Source organism: Botryllus schlosseri, chromosome 12 (assembly GCF_051294905.1).
Source record: "Botryllus schlosseri isolate E-star chromosome 12, Bs_hap1, whole genome shotgun sequence".
In the NCBI taxonomy this organism is placed as follows: Eukaryota; Metazoa; Chordata; class Ascidiacea; order Stolidobranchia; family Styelidae; genus Botryllus; species Botryllus schlosseri.
In genome coordinates this window covers 7,187,221-7,210,668 of record NC_137247.1, presented here as the reverse complement: position 1 = coordinate 7,210,668, position 23,448 = coordinate 7,187,221, and the positions used below count along the sequence as shown (strand labels likewise).

Genomic DNA, 23,448 nt, shown 5'->3' with positions numbered 1-23,448 from the left:
AATTTTTCGAACGATAGTACTTCGTCGAATGAAAAAAAAGAGGTCGATTCGTCTCCACTGCCAAATTACCCGCTTTTTTACAAAAATGTGTTGTGGGTGCTCACTAAAAAAAGGTCATCCCTTTGACTCGACTCTCGATTTACACGATTTTTTTACGAAACTCTGACGTTCACTACGCTAGGGTCGCGTTTTGGTCGCATTTTTATCCTTTTTATAGTATAAGAGAACAAATTCCCAAAAAAAGCGGATATTTAGGCGTCCTACGCGGACGCTCTCAATTTATTGAGAAAAGATGACAAATACGGTTAAAAGAGGACGTGGTTTAATGTATATTATGGAACATGTCCATTGTCCACATTCAAATCGAAATACAAGCAATTTCTATTGAATCAATAATAGTCATCCCTCAAGATTACCGGACCACAATATGACACATCGACCTCGCCTACCGACAGATGCAGCTTGCATTTTTGTCGCTTCCTTATATGTTAACCTTTCTTTAATCCAGTGTGCAGGCCTCTTAGTTACAAGCTACGGACCAGAAGTCTCAAACTCAAATGTGCTCGCGGGCCAATTTCCTAGTATTTGATGGCGCCGCGGGCCGCAGCATCAATAACAGGGATTTTTAATGTATATTTTCCAATTGGATCTTATTTGACGGGACCTTGAAGACAAGCATTCCACAAACATCATGAAAATGTAATTCACTATTGTACTATTCACGCTTGACACAGAAGAAAAATCCTATTTTAAATCAATTGAATAAAATTGTATTTCTGCCGGGCATAATTTGTTAAAATAATGAGTTATAGACATAATGCGATAGGAATCATCATGACATCGTAAAACTGTCGGGTTATAATATTTCAGCTGCAATTTCATGTAGAATATTTTAAAATGGACTGAAGATTGATCTGATATCAGAAAATTTGAGCGGTGTTTAGCCTAATCCGGGTTTTATATAGTCGCGAGAATTCGGCTATCGCTATTGTTAGTGTCATTGCCAAAGTCAAATTAAATCAGCTTTAGATTTTGCCTGGAACATATCAATAACAACTTAAATATGATCATTATTGAGCCGTATTAATAGCATTGTTTCTTAACCTATTTATCGATCGTACCCCTTGTGCTTCCAATAAGATTTCTCGTAGCCCATCTCCATTTTCAACACAAAAAAAAAGAAAGCCCATTCACATAAAATCGTGCGTAGCGCGATAACTATTTTCCTGTTGAATAAATTGGCCAAAAAATATTCCACAGCTTGTATGCCTAATCCTGATTCCACGATACATCTCGTACCACTTTATGTAGTGCTTCGTACCCCGAAGTGATCTACAGACCCTGGCTAAGAACCTCTGGAATAGAAATGTCCATTGTCCAATCACCGAACAACTCATCGGTGGTACAGCTGTGGAGCGTAATAATCTTACTCGCCACCGACAATAACACGGATAAAGAGAACAAACAACACCCAGCATGTAACCAACTATGCGACACGGGGGTCACAGAATGACAATGGTTGCCATGCTGACCTGATTAGATAGCTATATACCCTAGAAGACCACGCAGTCGCGAGATAGCGTAGTGGTATAATCCACTGCTAAAACACTGATTGCTCGTGGGCCCGAGTCCAACCGAGGTCGACTTCAGAAGTCTAACCAAAGTGTTGGAGGTTTATCTATGCCCAACCTCGTCATCTCATTCGCTTGTGCGGTGTCTTACGAGAGCCTAGAAATGGGTCGTGCTACAAGTCGGCAGTTGCGGAACCAAAAAAATAAGGAATATCGGCCTGGTGTAAATGACCATTGTAGTCAAACACCATAAATACCGCAAACAACAAACCTACGCAACGCAAGCTACGACCGTTTGATATATTACTATTCCTCAACACAGTTTTATAGATTTTAGTGTCCGTAGGATTACCAAGTCACCGTTCCGAGTCACAAGTTCTTCTCTGATTTCAACATTTGACCGGACTTAAACTCCGAAATCGAGTAATTTTACGAGAGGTCGCACCAACACAAATCACAATTTTCAGTCACGAATCATCTACGGGTCATGTTTTATCGTCATGAACTAGAAATGTGATGAAATTTCTCATTGCTGACGTTCTACCATATGATAGCTTTTGAAAGAGGTGTGATAGTAAAGTTCGTTGAGATTTCAGTGATTTTTATAGTAGTTTTATGGTGAACTTTCAGTTCTTATGTCTAAAAAGAGACAAATGGCACCTGAATATACTGTAGAATACCTGACATTCGAAAATGCCGTCGTGGGCCGCACAAAATGTTCTTGCGGGCCGCGCATTTGAGACATCTGGTCTAGACCAAGGTGGGTGTCTGGTTAAAAGACTACTCCCAGTCGTTGCGGCACCCTCCCATCTTTTCATTATATCGCAATCCTGTGGCATATTGATTTGATTAAAACATTTAAAAATAATGAGGGTGATATGGATGCAACTTTGCGAGGAAACGAACGCCGCAGACGCTAGAGTTCGCTATGTTCGAATGAAAATTTAATATGCGAATATACAGAATAACGTACAGTTTTCACGTTAGATTCGTACGTTACATGAGTTGCGCTTCAAAATAAGTTCACATAACCTTCTCCCGGTTTCCGGCTTATTCGAGACGTGAATATGCTATTAAATGGGAATTTAAATTGTAAAGCTGCCGCTGAACAATATAGGAAGTACTACGCAAAATACACAATTACACGTATAATCCCGTAACTGGCGTCACGAAAGTATTCTTGCTCTCGAATCGGATGCGTGATTTAGCTTGTGATTATATGAGTGTAATAACTAGTGCCTCTAGTCCCCATATTATATAAACAATTCAGGACACTCTGACTTGGGTGGGAGGCCTTGAAACAAGAATTACTGAATTCCAGGCGCGTTGGGGTCGGTAGTCGGCGCAACGTACCGAATCAGAATCAGTGAACCGTAATATTATGATGATGCAATCTCTTGAGGTATTCGTTTTCGTGCATTCGCTTTGGCCTATGTCGAGAATGGACTGCATTCTATACTTGCTGGCGAGCAATGGGCCAAGCGACCAACGGAATGGTACCAAAATCACGCTGCCGACTACAAACAGCGGAAAGACCGATGAAAACGCACTCCACTGTGCAGTGTGCACTCAATGGATAAGAATCACAAATATGATATATTACTCGCCAGTATAAAAGGCATTACATGCCGTTAAAAAGAGCAGTAACTCCCGGGTCGATCTAAGACAAAAAAAAAACTTTCTCGCTTACAGTAGTATCCCAAAGAAGCACACAGTCACACGGCATCCCGAAGATAAAACTACTTGAACTGCATTCGTCACTAAATCCTTCATGTGTTTTATCACTGGCCAATTGCCATATCTGATCTGCGCAAACTAGGTGCAAAACTCAAAGCATCACTTAGCAGTGACAGAATTCATGATGACACAGAGCTCTGCTGTACTTAAGCGAAACCATCCCAACACAAAGGCCTATTCATATACAGGATGTCATTGGTTGAGTGAATGTTACGAATAACTTGGTAGACCCAGGGATATCTAAAAAAGTTTTAGAAATCCCTGGGTAGACCTCTATGAGAATCGCCTTTCTATGCCCTTTTTCTGCCAATCTGGGAAATGCGATATGACAAGCTAGGTAACGAATAAACAAACACATCAATGACTCAGGGTTCTCTCGTTACGAAGCTCTCGGAATTCTGCCTAACCTGGGGAACTCCCGGGTAGCATGTCAGTAACGCGTTGCGCAGTGCGCTGTGCGCGAGTGCACACGCAGTCATACAATTCAACGAATCACACAACACATCCACATACCACCACATCGCCTACCGACTTTCTTTTCTGTGAGTTGCCATCGGGTGTGCAGCGTTTTAGTATCGAAAATCTACATTATATACTAATAATTCATCAAGTTCGTGGTGCACTTCGATAGTCACATGAATATATCAGGTAAGAACCTATCAACAGCCGGTGTGTGTCAAAGTTTGTTCTTCAGACGTTTATTTACCACCTAGATATCAAAGCTGATATTCCATGCAAGGCAGACATCTTAAATACACAAGGTGAACAGACCGATGGCCCAGCGTTGTTCCTCAGCCGATTCCTCACCAATTCGAAATAGCCGAATGTCTTGTGCAACAGGTGCGAGCAGCAATGAATCTTCTTTGTTTTAATGTCGTGTAAGCTATTTTATGCATCATTAGTTTGATGCTGTAACTCTCGCTGGTGACGTAGGCACGAGGAGATATCCGGACATCCAATCACCTTCATTTCCAAGCTCGAATATCCTGCCTTTTTGAATGCCAAATCTAGCGTTAACAGTTCATGGCTCTCATTCGGGATTGATCAGGGGGCAATATGAGCGTTTCCAGCGAGTCCGAGATATAAAGAACGCGACGATAACCTTTTTCTTCAAATCGTCTCTCGTCTGAGTCAACGAGAGTATTTGCCTGGTCACGTTACTGTTACAGTGCACTGCAGCGGAGATTTCACCGTTACGTGTTCAAATAAGATCGTGACCTCGGCTTGGTATCATAGCATACCAGATCTTATAAATGTGGAATCTGTTATGTATTGAATTGATGCAATTTGGGATTATTTAGTTATGTGAGTTACTATACTCTCCGCATTTCCAGTCTTGCGGTATCTCGGTATCTCTAGCACATCTTCGCATTCGGCGTAACAAAAACAATCAGCCGCATCAGAGGCTAGACAAATTAGGTCGCTCCTCGATTCGCGACTCTGATTAACAATGCGGGCTGTCGTCACTTGAACAAACGAACTAGTTTATCTCAAATTGAGGCAATACATAACAGATTCCTCATTGGACATTTTGATTTGTGAAATCTTGACCGCGAAATGAAGAAATCCCCCGCTTTACAGTAACATGAATGACATGATAACATGAATGAATGAATGACATGATGATGACGAACTTCGATTTTTGTAATTTAGGTCAAATCACATTTCTGTCTACCTTTCTGCCGTTATCTTGGTTACGATAGCGGTGGTAAAATACAACCGTGTACTGTATATGCGAATGTAAATGATGAATTCAAGGAAGATTCCTAGGCCGTTATAATATCTGCATTTACGTACATACATTCAACCAGAAAAATGGGTTAGAACTTATAAAATGCTCTTCTTTTGAAGCACCCTACCGTTTTTTTAAAATATCCCTCCTTTTTCACGACTGGCTATGCGTATTATAAGAAGACGGAATGATATTTATATGGATTTAAATGGTCGGAGGTGAAACTGGTAGTGTTTTTACACTCGATCCAGTAATTAATTTTGCTTGTAGTTGAAGAAAAAATATTAAATTAATTGTATTTGTTACTTAACTACCAGATTTGGTAACAAAGTCCCGATAGAATAGTATTAACTACACTGGTTATCGTAGTTCTAAGTAACTTTATACGCTTAAGCAAGTGTGATATAGACAAATTTACTCCGATGATCGATGACATATGGTGAAATTGAATCTTCGTTACCTTAGTCCAGTGGTTCTCAACCTTTTTGACCTCGCGACACCCTTTGAGAATGAAAAATAGTTCGCGGCACATTAGCACATAGGTTCTCAACATATTTTGCCTTACGGCACTGATAACTACCAGCATACTTCGCAGCACCCACAGTCGTACAGACGGGGTCTCTGACGAACTATTTCTACCTTTTCGGATCACTCAAGTAGGATTTTCTCATCTCAAAAGGAGAAATTACGGTATCTTCTATATCTGCGGACATGTCACAATTACGTCTACGAATGGTATCATTTGACACGGGAATCATTTTCAATTCTTCCGCAGGTTTGGTACCAAAGATTATTAAGCTCTAGTGCAAGCCGAAGCCTATTACCTCTGCACCCACATAACTATAGCCTGCCGCGGTATTTCAACACAGATCGTGTAGCACGCGTGACGATAGCAATGCCTCAATAGTTCTACTACATGGGCATAGCCCCCCTCCCCAGCAGTTCAAATATAGTTCCAACAAACCGGGATAATAACCGCAGCGGTGGGAAATTTGTTGACTGATGTAATTGGATCAACTTTACTGTTTTATTCTCAAATTCGTCGCCGGTAACATAACGTTGTGCTCCGAGCCTACACGCTTGTTTTTAATTCGATTTTTTTTAACAAGAACATCACTTCCAAAGGAATTCATTTGTCGGTGGTGATTAGGAAGACGATGAGGATTTGAAAACTGCATTGTCAATGACGATTTGTAATACAGGCGCCGCCATGTCTGCTCTTCACTGCGTTCAATCAACGCAATGTGCAAAACTCAATGAAACTTTCATGGCAGGCTATATGTCTGCTAAAGCGAATCCGCGAGGTATAATGATTGCAGGCATGACAGCAATTTTGATTTGTCAAAAATGTACAAACTGTACAAACTTCATATCGAGCCCGTTTTTGATTGTTCATCGTTTGCTATAGACTAGAATTATTTAGCGCATAAATTCAAAAATTTCGAATAAATCTCTCGCGGCGTACTTACTACACGTAAGCGGCACACCGGATGAGAACCACTGCCCTAGTCCAAAGTACGCCATTAGTTATTAAGTTAATAAAAAATCAGTTTACCATTTATAATATTTCTATAATATCAAGTTGCCATAATTTGTGAGTGATTTTAAAGCATTTGGATTGACAAACCTTCGACTCGACCTTGTCCGCGAAAGATGAAAATCGGTGAAATTTGCTTCAGATTAAACGAATTGAACCAATGAATTGTCTCAACCTCTGTGCAACGCGTTGTGGAAGTGGACCCCAAAACTGCTTTCACTTGCCAATAGCCACCAATTAGTATTTCAACATAAAAAAAAATTGAAGTAGAAGTAGAATACACATAAAACAAGTGGAGTAGATAAACCAATTGAGTTTGTGAAACCAGCGAATGAACATATCAGAGTACTACGATGATAATTGGAGCGATTTTTCTGACCTAAGAACGGTAGATTTTGACCAAAACATGAGGCGTTTTCGCACATAAAGTTATGATTGTACTACTTATCTTCATTTCTGGTTCTTTGGCCTGAAAAAAACTTTTTTGACTTGAAAACTGATAAATTTTTTCATGAAAAAATTTATTTAACGAATTCTGTACCTTAAAAGAATTCCTGTAATTACATCACGCATTATGGTAGAAGTATTTAAAATGTGGTATAGTACAATGAATGATACTTTCCTACATTATCGGGTAGAAAGTGTCTGTTCTTACTAAGTAGCTTGCCAAGAATGGAGAAGGAACGTTCAACAGCAGCAGTTGTTGGCTGGCTGCGCTGAAGTTGTGTGTACACTGCTGTGGTGACACACCGTATTGCTTCATTCTGACAATGTCGTCTTTAACACAATTTTTCATCATGTGCATCTTGATATAAGAACCAATGCCCACACAGTCTTGATTCACTTAGGATATTGCGGTACGTTGAGCATAACACCATGTCAACCTATTTGCTTCATTTGACCGTTTATAATTTACAATGAGCAGACAATGGGGCACCTACAGCGGTAGGCCTATAAAGTAGGCTGCAAGATGTTAAATTTCAAATGATTCGCCGACATTGCAAAATCTACGATACAAACGAAATGCAGGTTGCAAATGAGTTTTGACTTTGTAAACAATTCTGATAATTTACTGAGCTAATGTTGCAATTTGTCCAAAACAATCGTCCTAATTATGATATATCTGATTCTTAACTCGTTTCAATAATTTCAGTGGTTCCGGGTCAACACCTCCCATTTATAAAAAGAGACGGGATAGCCGCTCAGAAGGATCGCGACCCTCCGGGTAAGTAATGTTCGCAAAATGTACTACTAGGCGACTGTGTATAGAAGCGTATGGTCTCGACGCGAAAATTTATAGGAGAAGCTGCATAACGATATATAATACTTATCATTCTTACGTAATACTAATCATATGCGTACTAACAATGTCATCAGTACCGTATGCCATACTAGTTAGAGCAGGGGTGGGCAAACTACGGCCCGCGGGCCGCATGCGGCCCGCCACGCCATTCTGTGCGGCCCGCGAGAGTCTAAAGAAACTTTTTTAAAATATTGATAAAATCCGTACAAAAAATCGAATTAATGCAGGGACTTCATTAAACTTTTTCTTAGTATATTTCACCATGATAAATCGAAGACAGTGGTTCTAAAACTGGGGTGCACCCCCCTTAACTGAAAAATTTTTTCGCGCTTCGCGCGAATCCCATTCACGTCATGATTATTGCTGTGTATTTAGTCTAAATTTCATTTTGGGAAATTCCTGATCCACATTCGTAACCTTCCGTGCCATCTAACTATCTGTTAGGTTTGCTAGCACCCTAGTTGCGTTTTGTGATATGACGATAAACAAACGAGATTGACGTAATTCGGATAACGAGTGGGATTTCATATTGGCCACTTCGGTTTTAATTATTTCAGTAATGTGCTTATACAAACGATTTGCGCGTGTCTTAGGTAGATTCGTTCTCTGTATGAGTAGAATTGGGGTATTTATATTTTATCCACACATCGTAGATGCGTGTTTGAAGCTAACATGGTTATGATGCTGTGAGTATTGTGTGTCCTGGAACTGAACCAAATGCGGAATTAGTAAATCTATGAACAGATCACTGCTCATAGATTTAAATTTCAATCCTATTCTAAGAATCGGGACAACCGATTTTCATCTCTATAGTTTTGACAAATTGGTTATGGAGGTCGACCAGCCAATGAAATCTCGCCATGTTTCTGACGTGTGTACGATATCATCAAAGCAATTTTTGTTTTGTTTTAAATAGGAACATATATAATCTCCATGTACTCACTATATAATCTCAATTTTATATAATGCGGCCCGCGAATGGATTTAGATGTTGAATGCGGCCCGCGAGCTCAAAAGTTTGCCCACCCCTGAGTTAGAGCCTACATTTAGTTGGTGTGGGGTAGTAAACCCATGGTGACATTAATATATCTACGTGAAGCTATACGTCATGAATTCACATTAGGTGTCCTGTTCCAAAACTCCTCGTCCATTTGAATTGTTGATTTGGTGGGATAGCGGCTCTGGTCTTATACTGGATGGTGATCAATTCTAAACTATCATGACCAGGACAAAATTGCTCCTACATACCACCTGGCGAACACAGATCCGAAGTTTACAGATTGGCAACATACGCAAAATTCCCAAATGAAGTCACAGTTTTACCAACCGACATGGCAGCCGCCGGGTTTTATTGGACAGGATATAAAGATAGAGTGAAATGTTTCAGGTAAATTGGAAATTTACGAGAATGTGCTTACATTTTTGATCGCAGGCCTACAATATAAATATTTCACTATATTTATATGACTGGAGATATTTGCAGACAGTAATTTTGTGATGTATGTTGATTGATGTAAAAGAGAAAACTTGTTCGTTCTGAACTACATGGGGTATTGAATATCCAGCGGTAAAGTTGACCTTCAAGCATACAATATCAGCTATCGATTTGAACAGAAACTTCAAAGAGAAGTAAGAATGATATCACTTTGCGCAATTGAGCAATGGAAAAATGCCATTCCATAGTATTTTTATTTTCAATGAATGTGACGATAGCTTAAAACTTTATGTTCGAGGCAGGGATATCTAGATATCCATGGTTCGAGGTAGTTCGAGTTGAATTATAATCCGTTTGGATGTTTTTGCAGTTGCGGTATAACCGTGGAGAATTGGTGTTATGGCGATGACGGCATGGACAACAAATGGCATAAATCAACCTGTAACATGATGAATGAATACGCGAGTCAGAATATACCAATTGGGGAACCGACATTTAGATCGCTGTTCAGATTATACAGAGCTAATCCTAACTCTCCGGTAATACTAGATGTGTTTGCTCTCTATTCGATTTAACATTGCTCATGGGCACGTAGGTTATTTAAAATTCGTCAATGTTCATATTTTGACTATGTCATATTAGCACAAAATAATTTTCTCGAAGAGGGGTTACAGGGGCGTCATAAGTGTTCAACCCCTACACGATTTTAATTATACTAACAGTCAAATAATATATAGTAGAATAAGTTTCTATGTATAAACCTCAGATTAAAATCGATAACTGATATATTGTCCCCCCAATATATACATTTTCGTATCTGCGCAGAATCAGTCCAAACACAATACCTGGCACTATTTCGCACTTAGAGCATTAGTGAAAATAAATTGAACATGAGCTCTCCGAGTACCGGGACGACCGAAGTGTATTTGATAATTTAAATCAGCGGTTCATAACCGGTGTTCCACGGAACACCAGTGGTTTCGCGAGCCAGTTGCAGGGGTTCCACGAAGGTCAATAGACACACTCAAGATAAGACAGAAGTTGATTTGTGATGCTTCGCCCGTCTTGGCCATCATATGGGTTGCGGGCAATAAGGCACGATGAGTTGTGACTGCTATGGTGGTACGTTGTGTGCATTGGCGTAAGTAGTGTAGTAGATCGCTCTGGGGGTGGCAGGGCTCTTATGGGTGCACCCGACCGGTGCCGCGAAAACTCGTCCTGAACCGGTGACCCTTTCAGACCCCCCTTCCACCCGACCGGTGCCTAGGTTGGTATAGGCATCTCTCGACCGGTGCCTCGAAACTCGTCTTGAACCGGTGACCCTTTTCGGTATAGGGATCACTCAACCGGTGCTAGTATAGCCATCTCTCGACCGGTAACCCTTTTCGGTATAGGGATCTCTCGACCGGTGCCTCGAAACTCGTCTTGAACCGGTGACCCTTTTCGGTATATGCATCTCTCGACCGGTGTTGAAGAAGTATCAGGTATGGTAAATAGTCACGTGATTGACTCTTAGTTAATGTGTATATCCCAAATTATTTTATATGACCGATTCGAGTTGAGCCCAACGTTTACGGTGAATGCGACTTTAATATGTCGTTATTCTTATGGCCGCGGTTGCATGTCGTACTCTCAGGTATAGACTGCGTTGACATGTCGTAATTTCAGTAAAAAGGTGTGAAATAGTTGGATAAATCTAGGAATCAGCCGCATGATAATGTTTTGATAATTAGTTTGCGATAGAGCCGGCGTAGACGGCGATTCGAATACCAACAATATCCGCGTTCACAAACTGACGACGATTCGAATACCAACAATAACCGCGTTCACAAACTAACACTCCAAAAAGGTGCGAAATATTGGTAAAATCCCGCGATCGCTCACAAGATAATACCTAAGACATAACCATCGCTCGCGACTCGCTGTTACATACATGCCGATCGTTGACAATGTAATATTTTGGTAATAAGTTTGTCACATAACCGGCGTAGATGGTGATACCAACAATAGCCGCGTTCGCAAACTAACACTTCAAAAAGGTGTGAAATAGGTTGCAAATCCCACGATCGCTCACGAGATAACACCTAAGACATAGCCATCCCTCGCAACTTGTTGTTACATACATTCCAATCACCACAATGTAATATTTTGATAATCAGTATGTCACAGAACTGGATTTCACTGGTAAAATTTAATAAGTAACGAATAACAGAACCGTCGCAGACGGTGATTCGAATACCGACAAATTCTCACTTATTTCTGATCCAACCCTAATCCTCTGTGAAGTTGAGGCTTATTCAAAAAAGGTGTGAAATAATTGTAAAATCCTACGTCGCTGACACGATAACGCATCAGACATAGCGATCTAGTTTTAGTACGGTGTCGGAATCCATTCGGGTTCTATATAGGTAAATCCAAATAATCCAAAATGAAATATTTGGACTTTGACATAGTCTGAATTGAAATAGATTGACAAACATGACTACCAACTTTCCCGCAGTCCCATTTCGATATTATATGCACATTGATTTGAAACAAGTAATGAAACATTTCAACTCTATTCGCGATCCCGCTTTCCGTTTGTCAAAGAGATATTTTAACATCTTACCATACTCAAAAGAATTCTTCACAACATTAACAATTGGTAAAAATCTAGTTTTCACTTACTTGATTATATCACTACAACTCACAAACTCGAATTAATTCATCCTGGCTGTATTCGTATGATCGGTCTTTTTTATTCAATTGTAAAGATCGTTACTATTCTGAAGACAAAGTATTTACTAATCGGTACATATACGATTTGACTTGGACATATTATATTTTGAGTATACGAGATTTGAATGTCCAAACAATAACTGAGAATTAATTTATCACAATTAAATCCGTATATTACAGCGTAAAAGATATTGGGGTGTCAGCAACTCTGTACGGTCGTAGTTACTACCACTAATTTACCCGACCAACTCGTCATGATCATTCCTGAAATCAACACAAATATGACCACTGACTTGAGTTAACCACAAAACAGCATCAAGTTTTAAATCCACTTGTAGCTTACGGGTTATTTGAATGCTGGTTATGTTTTGTTGTAATTGAGTTAACGGAAATAGTATTACGTCTCGACATCTGACCATCTTACCATATTCAAAGAATCAACCACGAAAACATTGTCAAGTAAATCCGTTAACCGACCAACTCAAACAGTATCAATATGAAAAACAGCCAAACATACACGAATCCATACAAGCACTAAAACCTAAAATCCATAACAAGCCTGGTTGTATTCATATCCCTACACGTCTTTTTTATTCAACTTGAAAAGTCGTTATTATTCTGTAAGACAAAGAAATTACTATGCGGTATATTTTGTAAGATAAAAGTAATTACTTCTCGGTGCCCGCGACTTGAGATTGACATAATATGTTTGAGTATGCGAGATTTGAAAGTCTACCCAACATGTTGAGAATTCATTTCTTACAATCGAACGCAGGTGTTATATTGAAAATTATCATGATGTAAACATAAGGATTGACACATTGATTTGACATATGTAATAGTTGATCATGACTTGACTATTAAATTATTTGCGTTAATTAGACTCGGTGTTGTGGTAAAGATTATTGTGACAGCAACAAACTTTTCAGTACCATTGTTATTAACATATTGAGTTGTAAACTATGTGTGTCTAAAATGTTCCCGATTGGAAAATTATTCAGCCTTGGTACAAACCACGCAGAGTATTGTGGATATCAGGAAATATTTTACAAATGTAATTGTCTGCGGTAAACAAGACTAAAGATGAAACAACAATTTCCTTTGTTGAACAATAACCGGTGCAATACTTTATTGTCGGTGAGAATTGAAACACTTTCGCGCATTACCTGGTGTCAAGATATCACACTAGGTGAATAGACATACCACCATTTGATTAATGCTTAATCCGTTCGCATCATTTCACACTCACTTTGATCATTACAAAAGTAAATTGGAATATGTTTGCTAGGCACCACCTATTCAACTATACTTGAGTAATACAGAAACCTCTCAGCATTAATAAAATCGAAATGTGCGCTACACTGAAATCTACAAAAATGTGTTTGTATTGCTGTTCGTAGTAGCGATATCGATTTGAACCTCCATCATCTAACCAAACTACTGAGAGTCGTTGTCAATTTACATGACGTTCACTGATTACATACTAGAACTATTTGTGCAACGCACACGATCAGAGAAATTGGACATTTTTCCATTACCATTCGTCAAAGTAAATGTCGTCGCAATAATCAGTCACTAAAAGACCATATACTTGTATGTGATTGAATCGCCGACAATTAACTCGGTAAATCAAACCCCTGAGAAATTTCACTCAGTCATTGGATAGGAAACAGCGTCGCTTAATCGGTGTGAGTCGTTTTTCTAAATGCTAATCATATCTGTCCAGCCAAGAACAATTTTCACTTACCTGGTAATGAAACCAAACGGTGGGTCTTCGTTCGATATTTTGTTTGTGTCAAATACTTTGCAATGAACACATTTGAGTGGCTGAGCTTTACATCATCAAGCTGTCATTTGTAAATCAAGATTTCGGTAAACTTGTAAATGTAACGATTAACTAACCGTCATTTAGTGATTGGTGAACATACCAAACGATGCACATCCACCTCCGAAATACTGCATTGATCTTAATTTCCATCATCGTGATAATCGAAGTACATTTCTTTCGAATTCGTAACAACCGACTTTTCTATGGTGTGATAAATTTTTGACAAGTTATGCTTAGAAGATTGGTTGCATATCGCGAAAAATAATATACCACTCATATTGATACTGTTTCTCCATTGATCGATATTTTCAAACGAGTAAAATTTATTACTTGAGTTTCTCCGCTTACTATATGTAAATGTAAACTCAGTCGTCTTTTAACATCACAAATACATTGATAAAAGGTAGGCAATCAAACGCTACAAGTTTAACTTTTGTAGGTTGTGTATGATTACCCCATACAACTCATTTCTTACTGAAGACATATGAAATATATTCATGTTACACAAAAATACTAGATATTCCCACACTACAAACCTGTACAATGATTGGTGGTACTTTCAAACTGTTTCGATACCTCAAGAACTTTATTGTCTGAATGGTTGTTCATGTATCTTAATAATCAAGTGGTTCAACACAGAACTAGCACGAACAGAAACATCAGAGTTGTTTACACAAAAGTTTGTGAGTGTACAGAATGCGAATACCATGTGTAAGTCCAACACAATTGTGGTATCCATCCGAGTTTAGTTAACACAATTTACGACACCGAGGTCGCGTCATCTTTCGTAAAATAACAATCCAACCAAGTCTTCAGGATATGTCCATGTCATAGCAATAAATCAGCTACTCCAACAACAGAGTACATATGTTTTCTAGTTACGACCCTTACATCTTACACACAAATCAATCTACTTTGCTAACGAAAAGTGCTGAGTCATCACATGGTTGCCCTAGCAACAAAACAACTAAACGTACTATCATACAAAATGGTCGTTATAGTCACCAACGGTACATGGTACAAGTAACAAGTCTCGAGAATCCAGTTATTGAAAAAACGTGAAAGTATTTCTACGCCAAGTCGTTATGTTGACGAACGCGTATATTGTAATATCATGATCGATTTGCATTCGTTCGTCACAAAATGTCACTACTCTAAATAATTATTTTTCACTCAAACACAAACGCATACTTGTCACCATTCGTTTTCATCAAGCACGAGATCAAGAAACTTACTTACCACGACATGAATTGTTATTTTTATATTGTGTAAATAGATAATAATTAATTTTAATAACACTATATCAACATCATCGAGTTTTGCGAATAGATTTACATGTAGTCTTGTGGTTTTAATCGAAGCGCACAGCGTGTTCTAATGTAGAGTCATCTCTATTGTACAACAACTCGGTAATCGAAATGTATGCATTAACATTTAAACAGCGATCTTGGTTCGTCACGCGAAAAATATCTTTACTGTCGCAACACTGTGATACTCTGCACAAGATGTGTAAATCCTTTTCACACTCATAATAATACACTAACGGGATACCGACGTCAAGCAACAACGTTTAACAACATCACTGACACTGAACATACGATACCTACCCAAGTAAAAATATCATTTTCACCAGGAGGTCAGCCGTTACCTGTGTACAATTACCATTTGCCCTTGGGGGTCTAGCGTTACCCAGAGTAAGAAACCATTTTCACTTGGAAATACATTTTTTCCCCGGGTAACAAACCTTTTTCACTTGGAAATATATTTTTTCCCTGAGCAACAAACAGTTTTCACTTGGAAATATATTTTTTCCCTGAGCAACAAACAATTTTCACATGGAAATATATTTTTTCCCCGGGTAACAAACCTTTTTCGCTTGGAAATATATTTTTTGCCTGGGTTACAAACCTTTTTCACTTGGAAATATATTTTTTCTCTGAGCAACAAGCCATTTTCACTCGGTAGTCCGTCGCTTACCTGAGTAAAAATATCATTTTCACTTGGAAAAATACTTTTACCTAGAGTAACTAATCATTTTCTTTTAGAAATATATTTTCTCCCTGGCTAACAAACCCTTTTCGGTTGGAAAACTATCATTTACCTGAGCACCAATACAGTTTTCACTTGGAAATCTATCTTTTACCTGGGTAACAATACCATTTTCGTTTTAAAAACGGACAACAACACCAGACAATTTGATATTTTTGTATATTGTTACAACAGGCAGCGACAAAATATACACCAACAACGACTCCAATACATTTGTGTAATAGCTTATTCACTTGTTCTGGTGCATCCCATCGAAATCCTCAGTTACCCGCATGCAATGTGCTGTTGTACATCGACGTGTATGTTTTGGAAATTGGACAATAGGTTTCGACATGTCTGCGATGTCCGGGTTCGTGCTTTGGATTTTCCAGAGTCAAAATGTCTGAATAAAACACCTCCTCGACTTCGGTAAATGTTTGGCACGCAGATAACGGCGGTCGGAAATCGAGGAATTTATGTTTCCATCGGGCTAACAACTCCAGGTTACTTGTGATTTATCTCACACGTGTTTACTATGTTGTGTCGCTCTTTATTGATCAATACATACCACACCATTCAGTTTGAAATCGGAAACCCCGAGAAAGAATTAACCGGATCCGGATATCAACTCTGAATCGATAAACATGCCACAACCTGTGTTTCCATGAAAATTACAAGACATCGCAAAAATCAAGTATACTTCGCTATTATTTGCCCGCACAAGTAATCACGTAAACGAGGTGTATGACATTACATAAATCATGGATAACATCGTGTCTAGCATTACAAACATCATGGGCGACAAATTCGTCTTCTCAAGTCCCGTCATGCGCAGACTCTGTACATTCAGTGTGGGTATAGATGACTTGGAGATAGACAAACAGACATCTTTGACCGTAACATGGTTATTCGTTCAAATACCATTGGTGATATCGATACAGTGAACAGAGCATTATGCATACCGATACATTCATAGTCATATATGCGAACCATGTACTATCATGTACCCCGATTTTCGTTGAATATTCACGACACCAACAAATCTGTACATTTCTTTTCCCTCAACCTCGACGATAGAGTCGTCATCCCAATGTACCAATCGAGTGTATGGTTCATCAGGTGTAAAATCCAAATCAAATGTAACCAAGGTATCGTTTTTCATTTTCAATATTTCCACCGCTGCGTCTTGTCTGTGTCGTAAAACAACGGTGTGAGGCCAGAGGAATCTATGGAAAGTTACGCGTAGTCCCATCCTTACTCGTGTATATGATCAGGTAACGACAAAGTTTTTTCAATTGCCTTGTGGTGCTGATCCGTTTCGAAATGCAAGCGGATGAAATAGATCAAAAGTTTCGAAGATGCGTTTTATAATTGCTCTAGGTGTGAAATGGACATCACACTCTTACAGCGGGGATCAACACGAATTTAGTCTTCACACCACAGAAACCCAGTAACTAGGATTACAAAAACTGCAATCGAATTTAAGATTTCCATACGCGGAATCACTGTTAAAGATGTCTGACTGCGACGTTGCACCCGTGTAAAGAATTCTCGTGCTAAGGCCATGTTACGGTCAAAGATGTCTGTTTGTCTATCTCCAAGTCATCTATACCCACACTGAATGTACAGAGTCTGCGCATGACGGGACTTGAGAAGACGAATTTGTCGCCCATGATGTTTGTAATGCTAGACACGATGTTATCCATGATTTATGTAATGTCATACACCTCGTTTACGTGATTACTTGTGCGGGCAAATAATAGCGAAGTATACTTGATTTTTGCGATGTCTTGTAATTTTCATGGAAACACAGGTTGTGGCATGTTTATCGATTCAGAGTTGATATCCGGATCCGGTTAATTCTTTCTCGGGGTTTCCGATTTCAAACTGAATGGTGTGGTATGTATTGATCAATAAAGAGCGACACAACATAGTAAACACGTGTGAGATAAATCACAAGTAACCTGGAGTTGTTAGCCCGATGGAAACATAAATTCCTCGATTTCCGACCGCCGTTATCTGCGTGCCAAACATTTACCGAAGTCGAGGAGGTGTTTTATTCAGACATTTTGACTCTGGAAAATCCAAAGCACGAACCCGGACATCGCAGACATGTCGAAACCTATTGTCCAATTTCCAAAACATACACGTCGATGTACAACAGCACATTGCATGCGGGTAACTGAGGATTTCGATGGGATGCACCAGAACAAGTGAATAAGCTATTACACAAATGTATTGGAGTCGTTGTTGGTGTATATTTTGTCGCTGCCTGTTGTAACAATATACAAAAATATCAAATTGTCTGGTGTTGTTGTCCGTTTTTAAAACGAAAATGGTATTGTTACCCAGGTAAAAGATAGATTTCCAAGTGAAAACTGTATTGGTGCTCAGGTAAATGATAGTTTTCCAACCGAAAAGGGTTTGTTAGCCAGGGAGAAAATATATTTCTAAAAGAAAATGATTAGTTACTCTAGGTAAAAGTATTTTTCCAAGTGAAAATGATATTTTTACTCAGGTAAGCGACGGACTACCGAGTGAAAATGGCTTGTTGCTCAGAGAAAAAATATATTTCCAAGTGAAAAAGGTTTGTAACCCAGGCAAAAAATATATTTCCAAGCGAAAAAGGTTTGTTACCCGGGGAAAAAATATATTTCCATGTGAAAATTGTTTGTTGCTCAGGGAAAAAATATATTTCCAAGTGAAAACTGTTTGTTGCTCAGGGAAAAAATATATTTCCAAGTGAAAAAGGTTTGTTACCCGGGGAAAAAATGTATTTCCAAGTGAAAATGGTTTCTTACTCTGGGTAACGCTAGACCCCCAAGGGCAAATGGTAATTGTACACAGGTAACGGCTGACCTCCTGGTGAAAATGATATTTTTACTTGGGTAGGTATCGTATGTTCAGTGTCAGTGATGTTGTTAAACGTTGTTGCTTGACGTCGGTATCCCGTTAGTGTATTATTATGAGTGTGAAAAGGATTTACACATCTTGTGCAGAGTATCACAGTGTTGCGACAGTAAAGATATTTTTCGCGTGACGAACCAAGATCGCTGTTTAAATGTTAATGCATACATTTCGATTACCGAGTTGTTGTACAATAGAGATGACTCTACATTAGAACACGCTGTGCGCTTCGATTAAAACCACAAGACTACATGTAAATCTATTCGCAAAACTCGATGATGTTGATATAGTGTTATTAAAATTAATTATTATCTATTTACACAATATAAAAATAACAATTCATGTCGTGGTAAGTAAGTTTCTTGATCTCGTGCTTGATGAAAACGAATGGTGACAAGTATGCGTTTGTGTTTGAGTGAAAAATAATTATTTAGAGTAGTGACATTTTGTGACGAACGAATGCAAATCGATCATGATATTACAATATACGCGTTCGTCAACATAACGACTTGGCGTAGAAATACTTTCACGTTTTTTCAATAACTGGATTCTCGAGACTTGTTACTTGTACCATGTACCGTTGGTGACTATAACGACCATTTTGTATGATAGTACGTTTAGTTGTTTTGTTGCTAGGGCAACCATGTGATGACTCAGCACTTTTCGTTAGCAAAGTAGATTGATTTGTGTGTAAGATGTAAGGGTCGTAACTAGAAAACATATGTACTCTGTTGTTGGAGTAGCTGATTTATTGCTATGACATGGACATATCCTGAAGACTTGGTTGGATTGTTATTTTACGAAAGATGACGCGACCTCGGTGTCGTAAATTGTGTTAACTAAACTCGGATGGATACCACAATTGTGTTGGACTTACACATGGTATTCGCATTCTGTACACTCACAAACTTTTGTGTAAACAACTCTGATGTTTCTGTTCGTGCTAGTTCTGTGTTGAACCACTTGATTATTAAGATACATGAACAACCATTCAGACAATAAAGTTCTTGAGGTATCGAAACAGTTTGAAAGTACCACCAATCATTGTACAGGTTTGTAGTGTGGGAATATCTAGTATTTTTGTGTAACATGAATATATTTCATATGTCTTCAGTAAGAAATGAGTTGTATGGGGTAATCATACACAACCTACAAAAGTTAAACTTGTAGCGTTTGATTGCCTACCTTTTATCAATGTATTTGTGATGTTAAAAGACGACTGAGTTTACATTTACATATAGTAAGCGGAGAAACTCAAGTAATAAATTTTACTCGTTTGAAAATATCGATCAATGGAGAAACAGTATCAATATGAGTGGTATATTATTTTTCGCGATATGCAACCAATCTTCTAAGCATAACTTGTCAAAAATTTATCACACCATAGAAAAGTCGGTTGTTACGAATTCGAAAGAAATGTACTTCGATTATCACGATGATGGAAATTAAGATCAATGCAGTATTTCGGAGGTGGATGTGCATCGTTTGGTATGTTCACCAATCACTAAATGACGGTTAGTTAATCGTTACATTTACAAGTTTACCGAAATCTTGATTTACAAATGACAGCTTGATGATGTAAAGCTCAGCCACTCAAATGTGTTCATTGCAAAGTATTTGACACAAACAAAATATCGAACGAAGACCCACCGTTTGGTTTCATTACCAGGTAAGTGAAAATTGTTCTTGGCTGGACAGATATGATTAGCATTTAGAAAAACGACTCACACCGATTAAGCGACGCTGTTTCCTATCCAATGACTGAGTGAAATTTCTCAGGGGTTTGATTTACCGAGTTAATTGTCGGCGATTCAATCACATACAAGTATATGGTCTTTTAGTGACTGATTATTGCGACGACATTTACTTTGACGAATGGTAATGGAAAAATGTCCAATTTCTCTGATCGTGTGCGTTGCACAAATAGTTCTAGTATGTAATCAGTGAACGTCATGTAAATTGACAACGACTCTCAGTAGTTTGGTTAGATGATGGAGGTTCAAATCGATATCGCTACTACGAACAGCAATACAAACACATTTTTGTAGATTTCAGTGTAGCGCACATTTCGATTTTATTAATGCTGAGAGGTTTCTGTATTACTCAAGTATAGTTGAATAGGTGGTGCCTAGCAAACATATTCCAATTTACTTTTGTAATGATCAAAGTGAGTGTGAAATGATGCGAACGGATTAAGCATTAATCAAATGGTGGTATGTCTATTCACCTAGTGTGATATCTTGACACCAGGTAATGCGCGAAAGTGTTTCAATTCTCACCGACAATAAAGTATTGCACCGGTTATTGTTCAACAAAGGAAATTGTTGTTTCATCTTTAGTCTTGTTTACCGCAGACAATTACATTTGTAAAATATTTCCTGATATCCACAATACTCTGCGTGGTTTGTACCAAGGCTGAATAATTTTCCAATCGGGAACATTTTAGACACACATAGTTTACAACTCAATATGTTAATAACAATGGTACTGAAAAGTTTGTTGCTGTCACAATAATCTTTACCACAACACCGAGTCTAATTAACGCAAATAATTTAATAGTCAAGTCATGATCAACTATTACATATGTCAAATCAATGTGTCAATCCTTATGTTTACATCATGATAATTTTCAATATAACACCTGCGTTCGATTGTAAGAAATGAATTCTCAACATGTTGGGTAGACTTTCAAATCTCGCATACTCAAACATATTATGTCAATCTCAAGTCGCGGGCACCGAGAAGTAATTACTTTTATCTTACAAAATATACCGCATAGTAATTTCTTTGTCTTACAGAATAATAACGACTTTTCAAGTTGAATAAAAAAGACGTGTAGGGATATGAATACAACCAGGCTTGTTATGGATTTTAGGTTTTAGTGCTTGTATGGATTCGTGTATGTTTGGCTGTTTTTCATATTGATACTGTTTGAGTTGGTCGGTTAACGGATTTACTTGACAATGTTTTCGTGGTTGATTCTTTGAATATGGTAAGATGGTCAGATGTCGAGACGTAATACTATTTCCGTTAACTCAATTACAACAAAACATAACCAGCATTCAAATAACCCGTAAGCTACAAGTGGATTTAAAACTTGATGCTGTTTTGTGGTTAACTCAAGTCAGTGGTCATATTTGTGTTGATTTCAGGAATGATCATGACGAGTTGGTCGGGTAAATTAGTGGTAGTAACTACGACCGTACAGAGTTGCTGACACCCCAATATCTTTTACGCTGTAATATACGGATTTAATTGTGATAAATTAATTCTCAGTTATTGTTTGGACATTCAAATCTCGTATACTCAAAATATAATATGTCCAAGTCAAATCGTATATGTACCGATTAGTAAATACTTTGTCTTCAGAATAGTAACGATCTTTACAATTGAATAAAAAAGACCGATCATACGAATACAGCCAGGATGAATTAATTCGAGTTTGTGAGTTGTAGTGATATAATCAAGTAAGTGAAAACTAGATTTTTACCAATTGTTAATGTTGTGAAGAATTCTTTTGAGTATGGTAAGATGTTAAAATATCTCTTTGACAAACGGAAAGCGGGATCGCGAATAGAGTTGAAATGTTTCATTACTTGTTTCAAATCAATGTGCATATAATATCGAAATGGGACTGCGGGAAAGTTGGTAGTCATGTTTGTCAATCTATTTCAATTCAGACTATGTCAAAGTCCAAATATTTCATTTTGGATTATTTGGATTTACCTATATAGAACCCGAATGGATTCCGACACCGTACTAAAACTAGATCGCTATGTCTGATGCGTTATCGTGTCAGCGACGTAGGATTTTACAATTATTTCACACCTTTTTGAATAAGCCTCAACTTCACAGAGGATTAGTGGTTGGATCAGAAATAAGTGAGAATTTGTCGGTATTCGAATCACCGTCTGCGACGGTTCTGTTATTCGTTACTTATTAAATTTTACCAGTGAAATCCAGTTCTGTGACATACTGATTATCAAAATATTACATTGTGGTGATTGGAATGTATGTAACAACAAGTTGCGAGGGATGGCTATGTCTTAGGTGTTATCTCGTGAGCGATCGTGGGAATTTGGCAACCTATTTCACACCTTTTTGAAGTGTTAGTTTGCGAACGCGGCTATTGTTGGTATCACATCTACGCCGGTTATGTGACAAACTTATTACCAAAATATACATTGTCAACGATCGGCATGTATGTAACAGCGAAGTCGCGGAGCGATGGTTATGTCTTAGGTATTATCTTGTGAGCGATCGCGGGATTTTACCAATATTTCGCACCTTTTTGGAGTGTTAGTTTGTGACGCGGTTATTGTTGGTATTCGAATCGTCGTCAGTTTGTGAACGCGGATATTGTTGGTATTCGAATCGCCGTCTACGCCGGCTCTATCGCAAACTAATTATCAAAACATTATCATGCGGCTGATTCCTAGATTTATCCAACTATTTCACACTTTTTTACTGAAATTACGACATGTCAACGCAGTCTATACCTGAGAGTACGACATGCAACCGCGGCCATAAGAATAACGACATATTAAGTCGCATTCACCGTAAACGTTGGGCTCAACTCGAATCGGTCATATAAAATAATTTGGGATATACACATTAACTAAGAGTCAATCACGTGACTATTTACCATACCA

At 38.3% G+C, this 23,448-nt stretch overlaps 1 protein-coding gene across 4 annotated transcripts in view; it reads left to right on the top strand.

Moving 5' to 3' along the window:
- Nucleotides 1-3,812: 3,812 nt before the first annotated feature.
- The window catches only part of LOC145451795 (baculoviral IAP repeat-containing protein 7-like), a 46,414-nt gene continuing 26,778 nt past the window's right edge, over nt 3,813-23,448 (top strand). Inside the window, exons 1-6 of one of the 4 annotated variants that reach the window (XM_080330028.1) lie at nt 3,813-3,956; nt 4,022-4,148; nt 6,150-6,344; nt 7,731-7,802; nt 9,108-9,267; nt 9,686-9,854. In XM_080330028.1, the coding sequence (XP_080186154.1) occupies nt 6,224-6,344; nt 7,731-7,802; nt 9,108-9,267; nt 9,686-9,854 (522 nt within the window). In that variant the 5' untranslated portion in view covers nt 3,813-3,956; nt 4,022-4,148; nt 6,150-6,223. Of the gene's footprint in view, nt 3,957-4,021; nt 4,149-4,175; nt 5,816-6,149; nt 6,345-7,730; nt 7,803-9,107; nt 9,268-9,685; nt 9,855-23,448 lie in introns of those variants that run through there. The other 3 variants (XM_080330030.1, XM_080330029.1, XM_080330031.1) reach the window with 3 other exon arrangements.